A 21,280-nucleotide genomic window follows, 5' to 3' on the forward strand; every position below is an offset into this window, starting at 1 on the left:
AGGAGGCACACCAGAAACAAACGGAGGAGATGAAAAAGCTCCAGAATGAGGAGGCCTTGAGCAACCTGGAGACCATAAAGCTCAGGGGCTTGGAGCTGCTGAAGACTCTGGACCAAAAGACTGAGGAGCTGAAAAGGCTCCATGCAGAGAGAAGGCCTTGAACACACAGCTTACCATTCAGCTCAAGGCAGAGAAGGAGGAGAAGAAGGGCCTCCTCTGAGAAATGGAGTTGAGCATCCAGGAGCTTTCAATCAAGCTCAAGACAGAGAAGGAGGTTCTCAAAGAAATAAAGGAGCATTCAATAGCATACAATAAACCCATCATCCCCACACACACCCTAACACCCATTTCCAACCCACCATCGCCACACACACCCTTTTATAAAATAAAATATCAACTAAAATAATGTTCTGCCTGTAGGCCTATTGTTTTATTCCTGTAGAGAATTGTAAGTGGCACTGCAGTCAACATTGTACGCAAAGCATTTAAGACAGCTGGACAGAGACAGTGTTGTAGAGAAAATATAGGCTATAGCTGTATTGTATTGGATCTATAGTTGTTTTAATTTTTTTTTTTAATGTATGAATTGTTTGTGTGGTTCTGCAATTTAATTGTTGTTGTCAAACTCAAACATGGAGGTAGAGTTTACTCTACATTTAGGCTACCTCATCCTCTGAGAGAGCCAGAGCCGGCCCCAGGCATAAACAGTTTATGTGCTTGTTTAGGGCCACACACGTCCATCATGGGGTCACATAATTCAATGATGTTTTGCATCACATAACCAAAGCAAAGCAGGCAAGACTGAAACTGCACGCGCATACACATAACCGTGTGATACGCACAGATCCCGCTGGATGGCAGTGCACGTCCATAATATCAGACCCATCATGTAGAATAGCCTGCGGGAGACCTGACACGAAAAGGCAAAGAATTTTGAAACCAGTAACTTTACTCAGTATTGTTTTTTTCGGGTTAACGATATTTGATGTATCAAAATCGTGAACATCGATTCTGAAAAAACGAATAATGTAGTCTCACAGCACCTAGGTGGTTCTCTCTCTCTCTCTCTCTCTCTCTCTCTCTCTCTCTCTCTCTCTCTATCTCTCTCTGTGTATTTGTTTGTGTATTAATGTCGTCGTTGTCTTCGTCCCATTACATAGGGCTACCAGTTTGTTTTTCCTGATCTTCAAGGTGGACACTTAGTGAACATTTATTATAGGACAAATAAAATCTATGAAAAATACACCGAATGAACAGCAGGGGTTGCTCTTTCTCAGCTTAGTTTGAAACAATCGCGATATTTCCGCCCATCAGTTACCTACCCGTTTTGTCAATGGTGGATACTCAAGTACACGGTTGAGAAACATCAACATAGTAACCCGGGAAAGGCAACCTCAGAGGCGGGTAGCTAAACTTTTAACTCGGAATCTTACAACCCAGCTTACATATTTGGTTGCCGGGACGCCTGACGCCGAGAAAACAGAATGGGCGCAGGTTGCTAACAAAGTAGCTAGTCTGGTACAACTGATAGTTAGCTATCGTTAGCCTGCTAATGTTAGCTGGATACGTTAGCAAGTGAGCTCTAAACAGACAGCTGAGCAAAGAAGTCCGAAGAAGTTGGGATTTCCTCATCATGAAGAAGAGATCTTGAATATGGACGTTTAGACGGATCGGATCGTTGTCATTAAGGTAATTGTTATGACGGTAACGTTAACCGGTCGTTCTTAGTTTATGACCTCCTGGTCAGCTAACGTTAACGCTACCGAGTTTGCGGCTCTGACTATTCCCTGGACAGAGTAAGGCGAAGACATTCCGAAATAACTTCGTTTTGAAGTCAGCTGGCGTTAGGTGGAGTTCAAGACTGAGAACTGTTGGATTGATATAGGTAGTTGTAGATAATTGAACAGAAAAATAGAAATGTTAACTAGTTTTAATGCGAATTGAGATGTTTAAAATATACCGGTAACAATTAACTGGTAGTTCATCTGACAAAGTAACGTTAGACTGACGCCGTGTTGTCCAAGTGCTGGGGCCTGCCTAATTTCTGGAACGGAGTTTTCAGTTGTAGCCCTTGACACTAGTGTATTCGTGAGTTTACTTTGGAACTTCGGGGACTGAGCTGTTTGTTCCTCGCTACTGCTGTTATTGTTTTATATTTACAATAGTACCCGTTGTTGCCACCATCTACAATGGCTAATAGAGTCTCTAGATACTAGCTTGAGTTAGCCTGGTAGCTACTTTAGTTACTTGCTAACGCTAGCTAACGTCAGCATTATTACTTAAGTGTTGACTGACACAAACTTAACGTTAACTATGAACAGAGAATGGTTTCAACTAACGCTAGCGTTCGCAGTTTTCAGTTCAAGCCACATCCATCCCAAAGTAGCTAACGTCAGCATTTTTCGCTTGTCAGATGACAACTCCTTGAAGCTTGTTACTTAATGGCAGTTCATGCCATTTTACACATTGCTGATGAAATGACTCTTCTGGATTCAGATGCTAACAAGGGCACGGACTGCTGTCTGCTCCTCTAGCTTCAGTAAAGTTAATTTCACTGCCATTGTCTGTATATTTCTGATTAGAGTTGTGGTAATCATAGCCATCATAGACCCATATATTAATATGAGGGGTTGTTATAAAGCACTCTTATCTGCTTAGAAGCAGAGGTAGTTGCTATTTTCTTCTTGTCTGCTCTGTCAGCCTGACATGATCACCCCCAAGGCTGTGTCATGTGATTGTTATGAGTAAACTGGCAGGACTCAAGAGGAATGCTCGGAGTGTGAAATATGAGATGTCTGAGTGATCACTGCGTTTTCCTCAAAAAAAAAAAAAAAAACTCTTTTTCAGCATAGCAAGCTAGATATTGCATACAGAAATATCCATCAGTGGGCAATTTGATCTCTCATTGTGCCATGATTTGTATTATTAACTGAAGGCTAAATAATTTGGATTGAATCAACTTAACTCAGCAGGAGAGTGGCACAGTGTCAGTATCAACAAACTGACCCACTATTGTCTCAGAAGAGAGTTTTCTAATCAGAAACAATCAACTTCCTCTTAACTGATTCTGTGTTGTTGGCTTCGTCAAAGTAGCTAGTTAGGACCAGGATACGTCTGCTTTACTCTTTAACATTACAGGTGTTTTAAGTAAACATTATGTGCCTAGCGTGTGGCAGACTTATGTCCTGTTTTCCTTCCCTCATGGAAATCTTATGAGGAATTTGCTGCTGTAGAGCCTGTTTTAAATGGCAGGGTAACATCTATCTACTGTCAACAGTCTGTCATAGAAGATAGATGTGTTATGAATAACTCATCTACCTATTATGACAATAACTTATAATAACTTAGGCTGTACCAATATGTATTGTTTATTTTGGATTGAGTCAGTTCAGATGCCGGATGCAGAGTGAAGCTTGTCTGTAGCCTAGTCACAGGCAACTTTGTGGAAGTGAGTTGGTTCCATGTTTCAAAGTGCTTGGTGCTTTCTGTTTTAGTTGTATCCCATGTTTTGGTTTCAGTTAACAGAGTTGGTTTTATCTGTCTGAGTGCTGAGATGTTGCTGCATTTGTCACAAAATCAACTCTTATTTGTTTTGACCCTCTCAGAAGCATCTTGCTGTAAAGATTTTGCTTCTATTGTAAGTCAGAGGATCATCCCAGAGCTGGGATGATTTTCGGAAACCAGCCCCAGTTGTGGTTAAATCCTGTTCCGTTACTCATGTCCTCAAATTGATGAAAGTGAAACCACAGGGCAAAGCACAGGATGTGTGACTGAGCAATTACCCCTTAAAGTGATTTTCACTTTGGTAGAAAACGTCCACTTTTTAGCACATGCGCTTCTATAGGAGTTTGCGAACAGTCACTTTAGGACCTCATTCTCATCACCACTCATGTTCATATTGAAAACCTAAATATCATACTTGTAACATATACACAAATGGGACAAAATAGACCCAGGCTATATTGTACCAACCTTTATCCAGCATATGTTTGCAATTATTGATAATTGAGGGCTGGGGATACAGCTTGAATGTCAAGGTGACTTTGGTGACTAATGTTGGAGGTTGACTGCTCTTGAACTCCTATGGAGGTGTGTGTGTTGAAAAGTGATTTTATGTTCTACCAAAGTGAAATACAGGTAGCATACGGGGATTTAAAAATACTCAAAACTACTGGCGATAAAATACTATCGCTGATATACCAGGAATATTTTCTTCTTTTATTTACTTTTTGTGTTGACCTCCATCAAGCATATATGTGTTTTCATATCATTTGTCTGCTGTCTAACCCTGGCTTCAGGCGAACGGGAGAGATGAGGAGCAGCAAGAGAACTGAGGTATCTCTTAAAAGCTCCGCACAGCAGCTTACTGGCCAGGACAATGGCAGAGGTGCATACAATTTTTATTCAGTTTGATTGTATTAATGTTTATGCTCAGAGTTAGTATGTTGGTCTCACGGTCACTTTGAATTTTGTCTGAAATTTGAAATGCTTAAATTACATGTGTTGGTAGGGGTTGTTTTAGGGCTGGGCAATATATCGATATTATAGCGATATCGTGATATGAGACTAGATATCGTCTTAGATTTTGGATATCATAATATCGTGATATGGCATAAGTGTTGTCTTTTCCTGGTTTTAAAGGCTGCATTACAGTAAAGTGATGTAATTTTCTGAACTTATCAGACTGTTCTAGCTGTTCTATTATTTGCCTTTACCCACTTAGTCATTATATCCACATTACTGATGATTATTTATCAAAAATTTCATTGTGTAAATATTTTGTGAAAGCACCAATAGTCATCCCTACAATATTGTCGCAATATCGATATCGAGGTATTGCATAAAAAATATCGTGATATTTGATTTTGTCCATATCGCCCAGCCCTACACAACAAGAGGTTCTCAATCTGTGTCCTGATTTGCTTTTACTCTCCCCATCTTTCTCAGAGCTGACAGCTGCATGGAAAAGTTTGACTCAGTCCAAAGCTGCTGTAAGTACACTTACAGTTTTCTGCTGAATTACTTTGTTTTGAGTTAGTCAACGATTTATAATGATTTGCCATTTTTGGGAAGTAAGGGCGTGCAATCTGAAATGTCTGAGATGACAGAGATGACTCTTTCATCTTCATTTATATCACCCAAGGAGTCTGACATTTGTGTTCCCACCCTGCAGTTGCGGCACATAGAAAACCGTCTCGAGGCAGCTCCAGGGACAGGGGTTCTCCTGGACTCTGTCATGGACTCCAAGAAGAGTTCCTCCAGGAAGCAGAGCCGCAGAGGTGAGTATTCCAAAATTTTAAATAAAATATGCTATGAGAACATATTACTGGTCACATTATTATTATTATTATTATTATTATAATGTTACATTACATTACAGAATCAAGAGATGACAATAATACCTCCTGGTTGTGAATTTGTTTACTTCTAGCAGTCCATATTAGGCTAAGCATACAAGAGTCCCTCACAACAGATTTTACATTTTTGATATTCAGCATGAGATTTTAACACTGCTCTTCCTACCTCAGATGGACGTCGAGTGGATGACATAGGAGGGTCTTCTAAGTGGAGGGGGCGTAGTCACCAAAGCCCAGAGAAGAGCAGCTCTCGCAGTCCACTGAGAAACACCACCCAGGACAGCAATGTCCGTAGGAGCAACAACGTGGAGTTTAGGGAACCGCTGGCCTCCTACAGGTACACACACTAAAACCCTGTCATAAATCATCCCCAGCCACCTCTCTGTAGGAACATTTCTATTGGATAGGAGTTTATGCAGTCATACCCAGGGCTGGGTACCGATGCTCGGTGCTTTTTGGTACTGACCGAATCACGTCAGTACTGCACACGACTGAAATGTGTTAAAACATTTGGTGCCAAGGTTTTGTACTTGAATGGTTAATCTTACATCCTCTTTCATCCAATCAACATACCTGTTCTACAACCTGTGTTGGCTTTTGCATTGCATAATAAGCTTTTATTCAACATGCATATCGAACTTTTGTATCGGCACTGCACCAAACATGAGTGAAGACAACTGAATTGCCAAGATGAGGTTAATTTGCCTGCTGGGCTGTGATATTTTTTTCCCTGTATTATTGCATCAATTGAATGTTGTTCAGACTTACTACGTCAGAAGAGCTGTTTCAGACAAATAACAGCCTGCCCCTGAGGTTCTTTAGTGTACAAGACCTCCTTTCAGAGACCATATGCTCTTGACATCCCCTGCTTGAATAGCTTACATGCCTCAGCAATAAGAGGCTTAAGCACCATTTTATTAAAAGGTTAGCACAAAGCCTTCAAGACTAATTTCCAGTGTTCTTGACTTGCTTCAAATATTGTTACTCAAAACAGTTCAATACGATTATTAGATTTGAATTATGACTGAAATATTGTACACAATGAAAAAATAAGTTCAATTGTTTTATAACATTTGAAATTTGAATCATCATTTGAATGTTGTTAACCATTAAGTGAGACAAGTCCTAAAATTAAATGCCATATGGCTTTTTCATGAACAGTTTTAATATTGCCGGCAAATGTGCATACTAGTACATGGAAATTCAAATCAAATTGTATTATTGCATTTAAATTCTCCTTTTGTCCCAGATAATGCATGTATAAGTATAAAATTAAAAATGTGACTGTGGGGTTGCATTTTCATGTTCCAATTTGCATTAACATTTGAATTAAGCTAACTTAACACTTCCACAGTCATCAGATCAGCAGCTACAAGAAAGTATAATTGTGTTTCAAATTCATGCAAGTAATGTCGATGAAAGAGTTCACCTAACAGCAGGGATCAAGCTATTTTCCCAGTGCTGCATTCCAGTTTAAAGGATAAGGCTGGCGTTTTTTAATGCATTGCTTACCGTCAACAAATCCTATGAAAATAACAAAATCAACAATGCTTGCTCTACTCCTGTTACTTTCTGACTTCCCACGTACCGTTTTTAGCCGTCAACCCGGAAGTAATTGGCTCCAATTGTAAGCTAAAAACCTTGAAATACAGCTCACAAAGACATAGTTTCAATTTTAAAAATCGCTAACTGTTACCACGAAAAGTCAGGCTGTTGTAGTTATTACCAAATCAAATTCAAATGGGAACAAATTCTTCATTATGCCAGGGACTATTTTCGGTGCTACGGAACAACTTTCCTGAGATCACAAAGTGTTTACAGCCGGCTTATTAAGTTGTTTGAGGAAAAAGTCTGCTGGCCCGGTGCATCGTGATGATGAAATATGCTGCCCAGAGCAACGGCATGGCTCTTTGATGTGTTTTTAATCATTTTTTTAATACAATGGAGTTCTATGGCTACTGGGACATGGCTTCATTGGGTACCGGCTACATGGACGAGATTTGCTGGCAAAACAAAATCATTGCTGATTTTGTTATTTTCATAGGATTTGTTGACGGTAAGCAATGTATTAAAAAACACCGGCCTTATCCTTTAATACTGAAACTCAAACCTTTCCACCAAGCAATGTGGTCAAGCAAGGCACTTTTTCCTGCTCTCTCCAGCACAAATGGATGAAAATATAAACTGACTACGCAAGTCACCAGTAATCTTATTCTGCAAGTGAGTCTCAGCATCAATGAGGGCAGTGTAAGAATTGTAATACCGAATCAGTTGGGAGATTTTAAATGGTGTCATTGAAAAAAGTGACATCTCAAGTGTATACATACTTCCTTCCTGCAGCTATACCCCTTGACCACCCACAAATGTGTTCTTGGTGCACTTGCTCAGTGAATGGTAAATTAAGAGTAAATCTTGATCCTCTTCCTGATCCTGTGTAATCTGGTTTCTGTCCAGGGAGGCCACCCCTCCGCCGCTGCCCCCCTCACAGCTGGAGGCCTACAGCCTGCAGTCAGTGCCTGGGTTTTCGTACCCATCCTCCCCGCCTGCCTCAGATCCTCTCCTCAGTCAGCTGGTCTACCAGAGAGACACCAGGGACAAACAGACGGACAGGGACCTGGACAGCACACACTCCTCGGCTCTGGAGAGCACAGAGGTCCGCTACCTCAATGACCTGGACACTCTGAGGACTGTTGGCCAGTCACATCCCACAGGGGTACGAGCCCCTGCTAGGGAGGGGGCTGGGGAGGACGGTACGCCCAAAGCACAACTCACCCAGAGCATGGAGAGCCAAGAGTCGAGCCCATCACTAGCTCCAGCCCCAGGCTCTGTGGGCCGAGGGGAGAGCTCTGCCTCCACCAGCCCTGGATCAGCTTCCCAGCGGCTGGAGAATCTACGGCGACGTCAGCCTGACGATAAGCTGGAGAAGCTGAAAGAGCGTATTCGCAGGCAGAGGCAACATCTGGAGGAGGCTGCAGAGAGAGACAGGCTGCTGGGATACCTGGAACAGCCCATACTGGGAACTGTGGGGAGTGACGGTGGTGGCGCTACCACTATGCCCACAGCGAAAATACGGAAAGTTGCAGCTGCGCCACCTGCACCTATATACAAAGGTATCTTGACTGTTGCATCCGACCCAAACTCTAACTTGTTTGCGCGTTTGACCTATGAATGATATAACATGAGAATGAAATGTTCAGTGATATTTTGCTGGTTTGGATGATAGATTTAAGCAATACAGTACAAACCGGGTAGCTACGGTTTATATTTTGGATCCTTTCTGTTCCTCTCAGGTTTCAACAGTACTGAGACAAAGATCCGGACCCCTGATGGGAAAGTTTGGAAGGAAGAGGAGTTTCATAATCTTAGCAGAGAGATCTACAGAGACCTGTCACGGCAGTTCGCTGGTGAGCATGGAACACACACTCACACACACACACACACACACACACACACACACACACATACACACACTTCCTGGAAAACATTGCATTTGGGCAGCAGACTCTGCCCTGCTTTCTCGTCATTGGATCTAAAAGCAACTGGCACATGATGCTCGGTTTAAATATCCAGGCCTTTCTCTACCTACTCCTAACTGCTGGGGCACTGGCAGGAAATTACTACCACTAGTTCAAATAACACATAGTAGTTTAACATCTAGTATGTCACTGAAATTTTACTGTTGTCCCTTAAGTAAGTCAATCAAAGTAGCTGCTTTCTGAGAACATCAAAGAAAAATGTTGAATGAGAATACGTCAGTAGAGGTTTGGGTGTCCTAGTATGAATCTGGGGGACATTGTGTCTTCTGTGCGAGGAGCATTGCATGTGGTTAGGGTTTTTCTGCAGCAGAGCCTCCAGGCATTTTTCCACAACCATGGCAGAGCAGCCCTGGTTTCTTTCCCGTACTTACAGGGACTCATCTTCCCAGAATGTTCACTCGTCTCTGATCTGCTTTGGTCTCTCTGTGTTCCTGGGCTTCCGGCCAGGTTACAAGACCCCATTCCTGCTTACTGATGCCCCCACCACCCTCAAACACACTTGACCTAAATAACTGCAGTATAACCTTGATTATGCGAACCCATTCGGATTGTGGTCATTAGGAAGAATTAAATGTACAAAACACTGAATTATATTACAATTAAAATAGCAGAGATAGCAGATTTCAGTTATTATGTTGATTCTATTCAATTGTATTTTAATATTATATAAAATGTCACAGCACATTTTGACTGCTGGCAGATTGCTGATTCAGAAGTCTGAGCTACAGATAAACAAGGTTCTGCTGTAAATTGTATTGAATCAGCCAGAAGCACAAATTATGTTTGCTAGTGTCTAAATCTGTTAGCAGCTGTTTACTGAGGAGTTTAGTATGCCAAGTGTTTCATTTTCAGATATACCTCATGATTTTTGACACGGAGCTTACACGCGTTTCATCCCACTGCTGACTTTTAATTTCATTTGTTTATACCATGCAGAGATGTTTGTTTATCATTTCTTGGTCTATGGTTTCCGTGCCGTGCTCGGTGGCTTATTTTCCCTGTGTGTTTTTTGTACAGAGAGCACCAGATCCAGACACCAACAGCAGAGGGAACAGAGGCCAGCAGACAGGTCCAAAGAGAGGCGGCCTCCCAAACCAGTCAGGAAGGTCCACAAAGCTGCCCTTGCCTCTGACTCAGATGCAAAACAAGGTATAATAACTTTTTTATATTGAGCGAAGTGGGCAGCTCTCTCTTCTTGGTATTTTTTCTTTACTGAGATCGTAGGAAAGCTGAGAAGGTGGAAGGATCTAGCAGGTTGTGATCATTGGACAGTGAGCACGTTCCAAAGACCTTAGGGCCTTAACTAATGAACCATTTGTGGGCTCAAATGCCCTTTTCAACGGGCTTTGACTTTCAGTCTAACATCTGTCCCTTTTCAAGTCAGTTGTATTCTATGTATTTCTTGTCTCTCCTTATCACTCTCTTTTATTCTCCCTTTAGTTTTCTGTTATCTCACCCTGTCTCACACAGCAACACTTCTGATCTCACAGATGCAGTTATCATTTGGCTGGTGTCATCTCTGCTATCTCACACTTAACTGGAGTCCATTGAAATACAGAACCTTACTCTGCTGTCAACTGAACACACACTGAGTCTGATAACATAAATCACTTACTGTTTACATGCAACTTAATGATCCATTAAAAATGTAATAATTCAAACAAGGTTTTTTTTTTTTTTACACTGATTCCAAACGACTTTATGTCAAAATTGCATCAATTAGGCTGTAGTAACCAAACTTTTTTAGGCATTTGTACATTTTTCATACTTAATCCAATACATCAATCTGGGTTTTTCATTTGGGTTGTGTAGATAATCCATTTGAGCCTCATGTAAATGTAGTCAGAGTCTACACTCGTTTCTGAACACTGTGGTAACTGTCCATCCCCCCGTGTGTCCCATAAATGGCCTGCATGTGTTCCAGTACATGAACCAGAGCCACTGCTGGCTGCCCAGGCTGTGTTAAGTCTCTTATCCCTGGAGAAATGTCCAGTATGTGTGACACTCTGACTGTGACTAGCAAGTAGCATAGAGACACCCTTGTAGAAAAATGTAGAATGGTAACCACCTATTGCTTGAACCTGGCCATGGCAGAGCTCGGACAGCTGAGTAAACTGCCCCTGGGTACACTCACAAAGATGCCCCCAAAAGCATGCATGTAGGAGGCACACATGAATAAATACACATACATCAGCTTTGTTTTACTTTTTCAACTCTCTCTGTCATAATCTTGGTTTCCATCTATGTACTTTATGCAAATTATGATGGATTTTACGAGAAAATCCGAATAGAGAGGGCACATTTCAATAAAAGATTTTATGCTTGCTTGAGGAAGAAGGTATATTGTCGCTAAAGAAATTTTGAGATAAATAGCAGGCATTGAGCATTGACAAATGGAAATGCATTTGTCAAATACATAATGATGTAGGCTTAGCATGATTATCCTGATGAATGGTGACGTCTCATTGGAAAACAGTTGAAAAGTAGCTTTGTATATCCTGAAAGGCAGCCTGTAAAGTATCCGTCCTCCACAACCTCTCAGAGGTGAGATACATGCTGTTGCTCCCATGTATAGTGTAGTATGTAGCTGCCTGTTGTGGTTGGATGACCATTAGTTGATGCATTACAATGCCTAGCGCATGTCTGTTTTTTTCTTTGGATATGGATAGCATGAAATATGGCCAACAGTAGCTGACACCAAAAAAACATGAAGTGGCATAATACTTTTCTATTCTTGAAAGACTTCCCATTGACTCGTGGATGTGTGTTTCGTGACATAGCTCTGTTAAAGGAAGCTAGGAAGCTTATTTATTTGCTCCAATTCAGCTGATGGAAATGTGGGTAGTTCATATTTAATTTTTTGTGACATTTCAAGTTTCAAGTTTGCTTGACAGTTGGATGGAAACATAGCCAAACACACACAGAGACACCTTGTGTCTCTCCTACTCTCTTGCTCTCGTTCATTCTATGTCCAGTGTCTGCCTGTGTTTCTTTTGCACTCTCTTTATCCCCTCCATGCATCCTCATGCTATAGTCTGATCCTGTTTTCCAGCTTTTGGCTTGTCTTTCCTCTCTGGCTGGTCTCTGTTCCATGCCGGCACAGCACTATAAATAGCCCCCTGAAATCTGTGATCAAGTTCAGCCCTGTTGGCTCATCCACACAGTACAAACAGCTGCTTGGTTAGTAGCTGTGCAGCTTCATTACCACGCGCTTCTCTGATGTGCAGGGTCCACGCATGTCATATTGGACTGGTGTTTGGAAGTCAAATTAATTTGAATAGCCAAATAAGAATCTGCATTTAATGATATCTCTGTTTTTATGGATGTTCCACATCCCGAAGTTCCAGCATGGTGCTGTGCATCATTTTCTATTTTCTCTTGGCTAATTCCTGCTTGGAGTCATTTTCGCAAACTCAGTTTCACAAGGTCATGCATAAACCAGAGATGTTAAATTAAACTTGCATGAAACTCAAAGAATTTGGTTTGCCCTGGAGATTCATAGTAGAGAGGCACATGCATAATGTAGTGTGGCTTCTCTTTTTCTTTTGACAGTGGAGATTCTTGCCATTCAACTGCTTTATTAAATTAGTCTTATTGAAGCTGTCAGTCTTGCCTGTCATGTCTTTTTCCTCTATTTCTGCTGTGCTCTAAGCAGTGTGTGTGTTTAATCGAGCAAGCGTCGGTGGTGGTGTGTGCATATGCGTAATCATATTCTGTGAAGCCAACATGAACCATATTGACTTGCATAAAGGTGTATGGCCTTTAACACACCAGAAGTGCCCTTTGAAACTTTAGTGGCGCTAATTCTACAAAACCCGTCATTGGCAGCATCTGAGGTGTTAACTTTCTGTGTTCCTGCAGTGATCAGCCCTGCGTCGTGGCGGGAGGGCCAGAAGCTGGTGAAGATGGTGCTGGGTCCAGTTCCCAGGCTGCCCAGCGAGGACAGGCCCCCGCCAGCTGACAGACTGAGCAAGACAGGTGGGCCTGGAGACCTAAACTTTTACCCCTCTATATGTGCCACTACACCCCTGTCTTATGTTACCACATCAGCCCCCTTTCTCCTTATCGACGACCAACCCCGCCATCCATAATCCAGTCTTCTCTGCTGCAGCTACAGTCTTCTTGTACCTTCTCTTGACACACCGTTATTAACCATCTCCATTTTTGGGCTACTGTTTCTTTCCCACCACACCTTTCTTGTTGTTACGTTGTACCCCCCCCCCCCCCCAATCGTGTGTCCTTCTCCTCACTTTCTGTTATCTCTCGCTCTTGCTTTAGCCCTTCCACCAGTAAAATCAAATATAAATAAATATAAATTTCAGTACTGGCTACACTGTTGCTGTTGCCTGTAGTGGAGTTTGTGTATGTAATTGGAAGATGTTATATATGGTCTCCAGTGTGTAGTTTTGCATGTCCGGGACACACAGTGTGACAGCCAGACAGGCAACACAGCCAGCCAGAGGGATATCAATAAATAAAGAGTATACGGCTTCCACTATGCACACACAGCCACAGTCTCTGTCTCCTGTACACACTATCTTCTTCTCTCTCTGTGTGTGCTAGCCTAGCCCATGCTGGCTGCCGTTGACCGGAAGGAATAGAGATTGACTGGCTGTTTCTGGCTGGCTGCACAATTAAACATGGTCTGATTTCCTGAAGTTGCCCCCAGTGCAGGAGGCATGTACTCTGGGGAGAGGCAGAGTAGGGCAGGGAGATGCTTCATAATGATTATCGCTGCAGCCATGTTGTGAAAAAGCACTGTGCACTGTAAACACTCATGTCTGGATTAGACACTGTAAAATCTAGTTGGGTATTTTCAGTTTGACCCAGATTAGAGTTGCAACGACAATCTTGCCTCTCAAGCCCCATTTATAAAGTTACTGTTTCTCTCGATGAGCCAGCACTCTGCCAATGCTGGTGTGCATTTCTTTCCAATTTCTAGCTGTCTACCAGTTACCAACTGGAATATCTTGCCTTTCTGTAAATGTCCTCCAGGTCGCCCGCACCGCTCCAGTTCAGACCCATGTTCAGAATCAAACTGGCGATCGCGCCCCAACAGCACAGAGAGGCCTCGCAGCAGCACCCAGGGAAGATCTAATAGCCACTCCACAACCACGCCCATTCCCTCAGCTGCAGCTCAGGACAAGGCCCCAGTGGCTGCAAGCACAGAGCTGCTATCAGCAGACATCCAGGGTATACTGGATGATCTGCAACTGGAGTGCAGAGCAGCTGAGAAGGAAGAGAGGGCCCGGCAGAGGTCCCGGGGAGGGGACAGCGGTAGGAGAGGGAGAGGGGGATCAGGGTCACGAACAAGGGCTTCAGTCTCTGCCTGGGGGGCTACCACAGCAACAGGTACCTCCTTAAGAGGCTGCCGCAGCGCCAGCCCTGCCAAACGCCAACCTGAGCCCATCACCACTGCTGAGACAAGGCAGAAGAAGCGCCACTATGACGCTGACACCGTTCGCCAGTACATTGCCCGGCAACAGGAAGAGAGGAAGAGGCGTCAGGCGGAGGAGAAGAGGGAACAAAAGGAGGAGGCGGAGAGGAGAAACCAGAGACTGCAGGAGCTCTACAGGAAGCAGAGAGGAGTAGCTAAAGCAGTGGCCCTTGCCACTGAGGCCCCTGTGGCCCCTGTGCAGAAACGGCTACAGGAGACCTACACCAAACTGCTGCTGGAGGAGGCCCAGCTGGGAGAGGAGGCCACACAGACACAACCTGCTGCTGCTTCTACTTCTGGTCAACTGGTAAATATGCAGCACACATTAATGAAACCTGTATTGGGTAAAAAGAGTAATAGTGTAAGATTGCGTAAACTAATCGCATGTGTAAGAAGAACTAAGAATTTATGTGTGTGGATATGTGTTCTGCAGCAGAGACCGATGTACCAGCCCTCAGGAGAGTCGGACAAGGAGAACAAAAGACTAGGGCCGCCACGGAGTCCCTCAAGCAGCGATATGTCTTTGTCTGAACAGTCACCCCCTCCACTATCCAGGTATACACACACACACACACACACACACACACACCTGCCTGCCCACCTCCTTCACTGTCCAGAAAAACAAAAACCCTACACTGTTTTATACCGGTACACATGCACACAGATAAGCACACAAACTCTCTGCAAGTACATATTTTTTCATCTGCTGGAAATAATTTTTGGTAGATAATTACTAGGGAATCACCTGACTGTGCCAAACAGAGGAACTGTTTGTTTTCAGACACATGGTTTCTATGGACACCCCTTGCAAGTGCCACAGAAGCCTTATGGCGCTGCATTTTAGTACCGGATGAAATGAAAATAGGGAACTTTTACAGCCACCGCTCCTATTTTAGATGCAAGAAATAACACCTCAGATAATTCTGACTGGAGTGAACATGAGGGTATGTAATGTTCTTATTTGGGAAATGGATAAATCCTGCTCCTTGGTTTTTATGGAGTTGGTATATTCAGTTTGACTCATCATTTCCCCTCCAGTTACATGCCTCAGTGGTTTTTAGCTACACTCAGGCATGTTTGAAACAGAATTTTTTTTATGCTTTTATTTGTGTCTTGGTACCTTGTAAACCTATGAATTCTAAACTTGTGAATAATTCATTTGGTATGAATAGTTTGAAAATGCCTTGTGAACAACTATAAAGCACAGGTCATAGAGATTATGGCTCCATGTCTTTATAGGTACTCTCTTAGTGCAGATGTGACTTTAGACACACATTGACACCTGGAAACTGTTTGATACAACCACCGTCTTCTACTCTTGGCTGAGAAGCTCCATTGGAGCTGTTGGGGGCTCAGTGCCTTGCCCAAGGGCAGCTTGATGGTAGTTGTTGAGAGAGAGGAGAACACTTCTTGTTCACTTACCCCATCAAACAGACACACAGATCTTTTGTTTGATCTTTGTTGAATTTAACCCAGCTCTTTATAGCCTAGTGGATTACTAATCTCCTTTCTCTCTCTCCTTCTGTTCTTTCTACTCTGTGTCGCTCCCACTCATGTAGGAATGATCTGGGTGTGGGAGTTCCCTCCTGGCCTCAGCCTGACCGCCTGAGCCCAGCTGTCCGACTTGCAACTGTCACCAACAGCGGTGCTCTGGCACCCTCTGGTGACCATCTCCTCTCTCAGCTTCTTAGGCTGGAGACTGTGGTGGCTGCTGGAGAACACCAACATGTCCAGCACCCAACCACAGCACCTCCCAACAAGTCACGGTCCAAGATGTCCCGCATCGAGGCCCTAAAGGCCACAGCCGCGTCCCTCTCTAACCGTATTGAAAGTGAGGCACGGAAACTGGCCGGAGAGGGCATCAACTACGGCTCTGCAACTACCATGGATGTGGATGCCATTTTGGCTCCTCAGCCCTCTCAGATTAACGTTGATGATGGGCGCTGGGCCAGTGCAGTCAGCCACTCTGTCAGGGAAACGACCGCAAGTGCCACGACAGACACTAATGACCTGGCTTTGAGGATCCAGAGGATTTTGAGCAGCGCAGGTCAGAGTTCATACAGTGGCGCAGCCTTGCCGGGTGTAGGCAATCTGCACACCTTCAGGGGGCAAAAAGAAAAGAATGGTGTACAGACCAGCCTCACCAAGCCACGAGCTGCTTCTACTGCTGTAACAGGCCACACACAACAAGGGTGGACGCTAGTCAACGGCTTGGAGAAGGTGGACAGGATGAACGAAATGGCACAGAGGAGAAGGTATGGAGAGATGGAGGAAAAGGAAGAGAATAACATGGACAGAAAGAGGACAGATCTCCATGACTCAAGTGGAGGTTCCATCAGTGAGGGTCCTCTCCTGAGTGAGGGGAGTCTTACTGAGGATGATGCAAGCCCTCCTCACCCCTCCAGCAATCACATACCTAGACCAGCAGATCGCCTGGGTGCTGTAGACTACTGCGTGGGCCAGAGAGGGGACTACCAGCGCCTGTCCCAGTTCCAGAGGGAGGCAGAGAAATGTTCGACCCTCAGCTCCCCCTTTGCCCAGCGGGACAGCAGCAAAGCAGCCTGGGAGGAGCTGAGCAAAGGAAGCCCTCTGAGCGTCATCAATATTTTCACCAAGAACCTTCATGGCCATGTTAAAGGTTAGTTCACACATGAGTACCTTGCCACAAAATATCTTTCCTGTGTAAATTGTTTTTTAGATACAGGGGAAATTTGGCTTTGAGACCCAGCTTCAGTCCTGGGCATATTCCAGGATCAGTGGGTGTTGCAGGATAAGAATGGCTCTATTGAGATATTTATATCATGATTTATTGACAATTGTGGTGTAACTAATTTAATTATTATTTTTTTCTTTTTTTAGGGGGAGTGGATTGAGCAATCTGGCCAGATGATGAATTTTCATTGTTATTTTTCATTGCGTTTACATTTTTAGTTGTGGCCAGAATTAATGTAAAGGAACCATAAGACCTATGCTCATCCTAACCCTAATACTAGAATGTTTATCATATGAATAATGCTGTGTAGTGTACATACTGTCATATTACTTACTGACAGTCTTGGGCACTCACAAGATTGTAAGACATTCCTCCTTAATCTGTTTTATCCTGTGTCTTGTCCTGTAGTGGCTGAGGATAAAGCAGAAAGGAACTCTCCCTCTGTCCGTTCTGTCCAATCCGGAGCTTCCCCCGGAGACGCAGCAGTCTATGAAGATGACTTTGTGTCGTCCCGTAGCAGTGGAGCCAGTGGCCAGTCGAGGAGAGGATACAATGGACACAGGTAAGAGAAATAAAATGGACATGTTCATAAACTGTCCACTAGGTGGCATCCATGTCACGCAACTGACAGGCAGATTAGAAGCCCAGAACAGTTCAGAGCAAGTGGTATGAAAAACACTTCATTAGTAAGGAATATGATTAGCACAAATACTATGTAACATGACTCAAAATACCATGTCAAATATCTTTTAAATTTTACCCCACTGTTATTTCATGTTAGCTGAACATAAGTCAGTTGATGATTTAACCTGTTTTTTGCCTGTATTTTTGTTGTGCTTCTGATCACAATGGACAGCTACGGCAGATCCTCTATTTCATTTGAAGTGATTTGATCATCATCATCTCTTTCTCCCTTCTCTGTCAGCGTGAACAGTCACTTTGAAGAGCTGATGAGGAGATCTCCCTATGAGAAAAGGACAGGAGACTTCAACTCGCACCATTCATCCCTCCACTCATCTATTCACTCACCTCATCTTTCCTCTGGCTCCGCATCTGGCTCCTCACCCCTCTCCAAGGGCTCCACCGGAAAGAGAGGTGACAATCAATATTATTGCTAATCTGTATGACTGTGAATTGTCAACTTTTTTTAAATCAGGAAAACACTGCATTAGATTGAAGCTTCAGTTAAACAAGCCATCTCTGCAAGATCACATATTTTTTCAGTGATAACTCCCTCTGTCATACCGGATAACATCTCCCTTTCTCTGCAGGCACAGCATCAGACCGGAGTGATGCCACTCTGGTGGAGGAGCAGAGGAGCCCCTGCTCACCGCCCTCTGAAGCCCCATCTGCCGACTCCAGGAAGAGGGGCTCAGAGAAAAGCTCTGCCCACAGCCAGGCCAAGAGCGTCCACTCGGATGGCACACTAGGGGGAGCTTCAGGGCATTCTCTCCGAAGGTAATGGATCCTGGGCAGATTGCACTGAATGAAGAAGATTGTTAGTTTTGTGTAGATACCTGGTGTAAAAGTTCAAAACTTTCACCTGCAAGGTTCCATCACGTTCCTTTTTTTCAAGGCTTTTGAATCAAGAGCCTGTCAAAGATATCTGATTGAATAGTATGTACAATGGTTTCAGAGAAGAGGGTAAATGGAGTTCTCACGAGTTTGGATTACCCTCACCTCGAGTTGTCTCTGGTATTTCCTTCCTTCCTGGTTTTCAGTAACCCCCAGAGCAGCACTGCTTTGTGGGAACAGTGGTGGTGCTATTGGCATTCAGAGGAATGAATATCATGCTGCCCTTCAAGTGTTAGGGTATAGATTCATAGATAGTCTGTTTTTTAGGGTAATGGCTCAATATAGTCATGTTAATTTCCTGGTTCTAATCTGATTTATCACCATGGTGTAGTGATAAATCGCACATTTTTTTTCCAAGACCGGTGCACCTCATAATGTTTACTCTGTTTTAAAGGAATATCTAAATGAACTTGGAAGGCGACACCAGCCACACTGTTTCCTTTTCTAAGTATTTCCAAGCCAAGATAAAATGCAGTCTCAAAATCTATGCACACTTGGGGATGAATGGGATCTTTTCAGCACTGGGGCATCTCAGTTGTTTCTATCCCAAACACTCAACTTAATTACTCAAAGGTTAATTTATCTGGGCATGACCAAGTCCTAATTATTAAACTGTGCATAGAGAGCTCAAGTTGAGGCTGCCAGGCAAAACAGTCTTGTGGCTTGCTGTTCTGTTGAAGGCTTGAGGGCTTTAGCAGCCGTGTAGAGACCAGCAGCAGGAGGAGGCTGCAGCTCGCCCAAAGACAGAACACTGGCTCTTTTGTTTTGGGGGCTTGCAAGGTGGTTGGTCAGGGCGGCCGGCTTCACCGCAGCTTGGGCATGTCTCCAAGGGAGAGAAGAGGAGAGAGGTTGTTTGTTTTTTTTCTTCTCTTTTTCTTTACCCCAGTAGTGACATTTGAGCCCTCTAATGGCATGTTTCTGAAGCCCAGGTGGCAGATTCTTGCCATACCATGAAGCCTGTCTGTCTTCCAAGGTGATGGTAAGACATTCACAATTCAGACAGAACTAACTGTCTGTCTGTCCTTCTGAGTGCCATAAACAGTGCCGCTTGTTGTTATACTTGTGTGGTGACTTACTGTCCGTTACTGTGACAGACACAACCATAAAAATGATTTCTTTAGGGAGAGCACATCTATTACTAATGGCTTCATTATGTTTTTGCTTTTGACTGATTACAAATCCCTAGACACTTAGTTGCATGTTTATCTGTTCATGTGACAGCTAACTGCTTTCAGCACTGAGGTCATGGTAATGTTATTGTGTTATGGTATGGTACAGAGTCTCAGGGTCATCCTTGGAGAAAAGAGGTGGCATTGTCTATCCTGCTGGCCCCAGTGCGGAAACAGAATGTATACCCTGATCTCTTTAGACATCGTCCTTGGCCTCTGGTCCATCTCTCAGCAGCACAATATAGCCATTCATACTCTGTGCCTCACACAGTAGGGTTACTCTGCTTGAGTCAGTTCTAGCCTTTCCTGGGCCAGGGGCCCCCTTTTCTTTACTGTTTAAACAACCTGCTCCTGTCTTCAAGATGGCCACCCCACTATGTAGAGCTTACAACATGCAAAGCACAATGAACTGATTAAAATATTCTGTTTAATATGATTTACATGGTGCATATCACATTAATGTCCACTTTTCTGCTATTTTTCACACATCTAACCATTAACTGTGAAACCCATTAACCTGAGAGCTGCAAATGTATCCACTCTAGAACATATCTTCTTATGAGTAACTGAGCTTTCCCTCCATTTTTTCTTTACCCTATCTCTAGTTTGGGGCTGGACATTAAGAAGTCTCCAGTGGGCAGACTTGGCCTGGCTTCTCCTTCTGGCTCTCCAGGCCCTGGGTCTCCTCCGGGGGCAGACTCTCCCAGCGATTCCCTGAGAAGTGGCTCTCTGGTGGGGGCAGACAACCTGAACATAGGCCTGGGTCTGGGGAATGGATCCTTAGCAACACACACCACAGCACGCAGTGGTAGAGCAGAGACCAAGACAACAGGTATATAATGAACTCGGGATGCATTGTGGAGTTGGAAAAAATGCAATTTCAGCTGCGGTCTAATATCTAAGAAATGACATTCAGAATGGTCTTTTCTCTTTTGCATTGTTTAAACACTAGAGAGCGTAAATTTAGAAAGTTTCAACTTTGGTCACCACACTTCCAATGAGGTCAGCTGAACGAACTACTGTGTAGATGTAGGCAACAAGATGGACTCAGGTGAAATTGAAATGTAAAACACTCCTTCAAGCTTTAAATCTACGGTGTGGTAGCATTTTAGGTTTCCAATTAAGGACAAAACAGCAACAAGACAACTGTCTTACAAAGATTGCCTTGTAGGTATGTTGTTGAGTCTTAAAAAAACGTTTTTTTGTTGCTGTTTTTTACTCTTCAGGCTTATTTGGGGATCAAATTGGTCTTAAATTTGAACTGGCATTAAAAAGGTCTTAAAAAGTTTTAAATTTAACATAAAACATGTTGTCACTCTATTTATGGTTTGCACTTTTGTTTTGTTTTTGTTTTCCCTCAGAAATAAAAAGGGGTTTGTTTCAGACATAATTGTCTTCATTCAGATTTTCCTCAAATATCGTGATAATATTGAACTGTGAGCTGAATGTATTGTTACATCCCAGTAAAGAACTATTGATATATTTAGCATCTA

The 21,280-nt window shown here is 43.4% G+C and overlaps 1 protein-coding gene across 3 annotated transcripts in view; it reads left to right on the forward strand.

The window, feature by feature from the left end:
- Positions 1–1,361: 1,361 nt before the first annotated feature.
- The window catches only part of cep350 (centrosomal protein 350), a 38,566-nt gene continuing 18,647 nt past the window's right edge, over positions 1,362–21,280 (forward strand). For all 3 annotated transcript variants that reach the window (XM_071516953.1, XM_071516955.1, XM_071516954.1), the window contains exons 1-16: positions 1,362–1,689; positions 4,299–4,387; positions 4,948–4,991; positions 5,174–5,279; positions 5,529–5,694; positions 7,812–8,467; positions 8,648–8,761; positions 9,911–10,042; positions 12,755–12,871; positions 13,889–14,637; positions 14,764–14,885; positions 15,890–16,968; positions 17,452–17,605; positions 17,969–18,138; positions 18,315–18,501; positions 20,393–20,619. In XM_071516953.1, coding sequence (XP_071373054.1) covers positions 4,312–4,387; positions 4,948–4,991; positions 5,174–5,279; positions 5,529–5,694; positions 7,812–8,467; positions 8,648–8,761; positions 9,911–10,042; positions 12,755–12,871; positions 13,889–14,637; positions 14,764–14,885; positions 15,890–16,968; positions 17,452–17,605; positions 17,969–18,138; positions 18,315–18,501; positions 20,393–20,619 — 4,099 coding nt within the window. In that variant the 5' untranslated portion in view covers positions 1,362–1,689; positions 4,299–4,311. The remainder of the gene's footprint in view (positions 1,690–4,298; positions 4,388–4,947; positions 4,992–5,173; positions 5,280–5,528; positions 5,695–7,811; positions 8,468–8,647; positions 8,762–9,910; positions 10,043–12,754; positions 12,872–13,888; positions 14,638–14,763; positions 14,886–15,889; positions 16,969–17,451; positions 17,606–17,968; positions 18,139–18,314; positions 18,502–20,392; positions 20,620–21,280) is intronic.

The sequence above is a fragment of the Centroberyx affinis genome, unplaced genomic scaffold (assembly GCF_046629955.1).
Source record: "Centroberyx affinis isolate AG114_WGS23_722 - 3 ecotype Tasmania unplaced genomic scaffold, CSIRO-AGI_Caff_v1 ptg000440l_1, whole genome shotgun sequence".
In the NCBI taxonomy this organism is placed as follows: Eukaryota; Metazoa; Chordata; class Actinopteri; order Beryciformes; family Berycidae; genus Centroberyx; species Centroberyx affinis.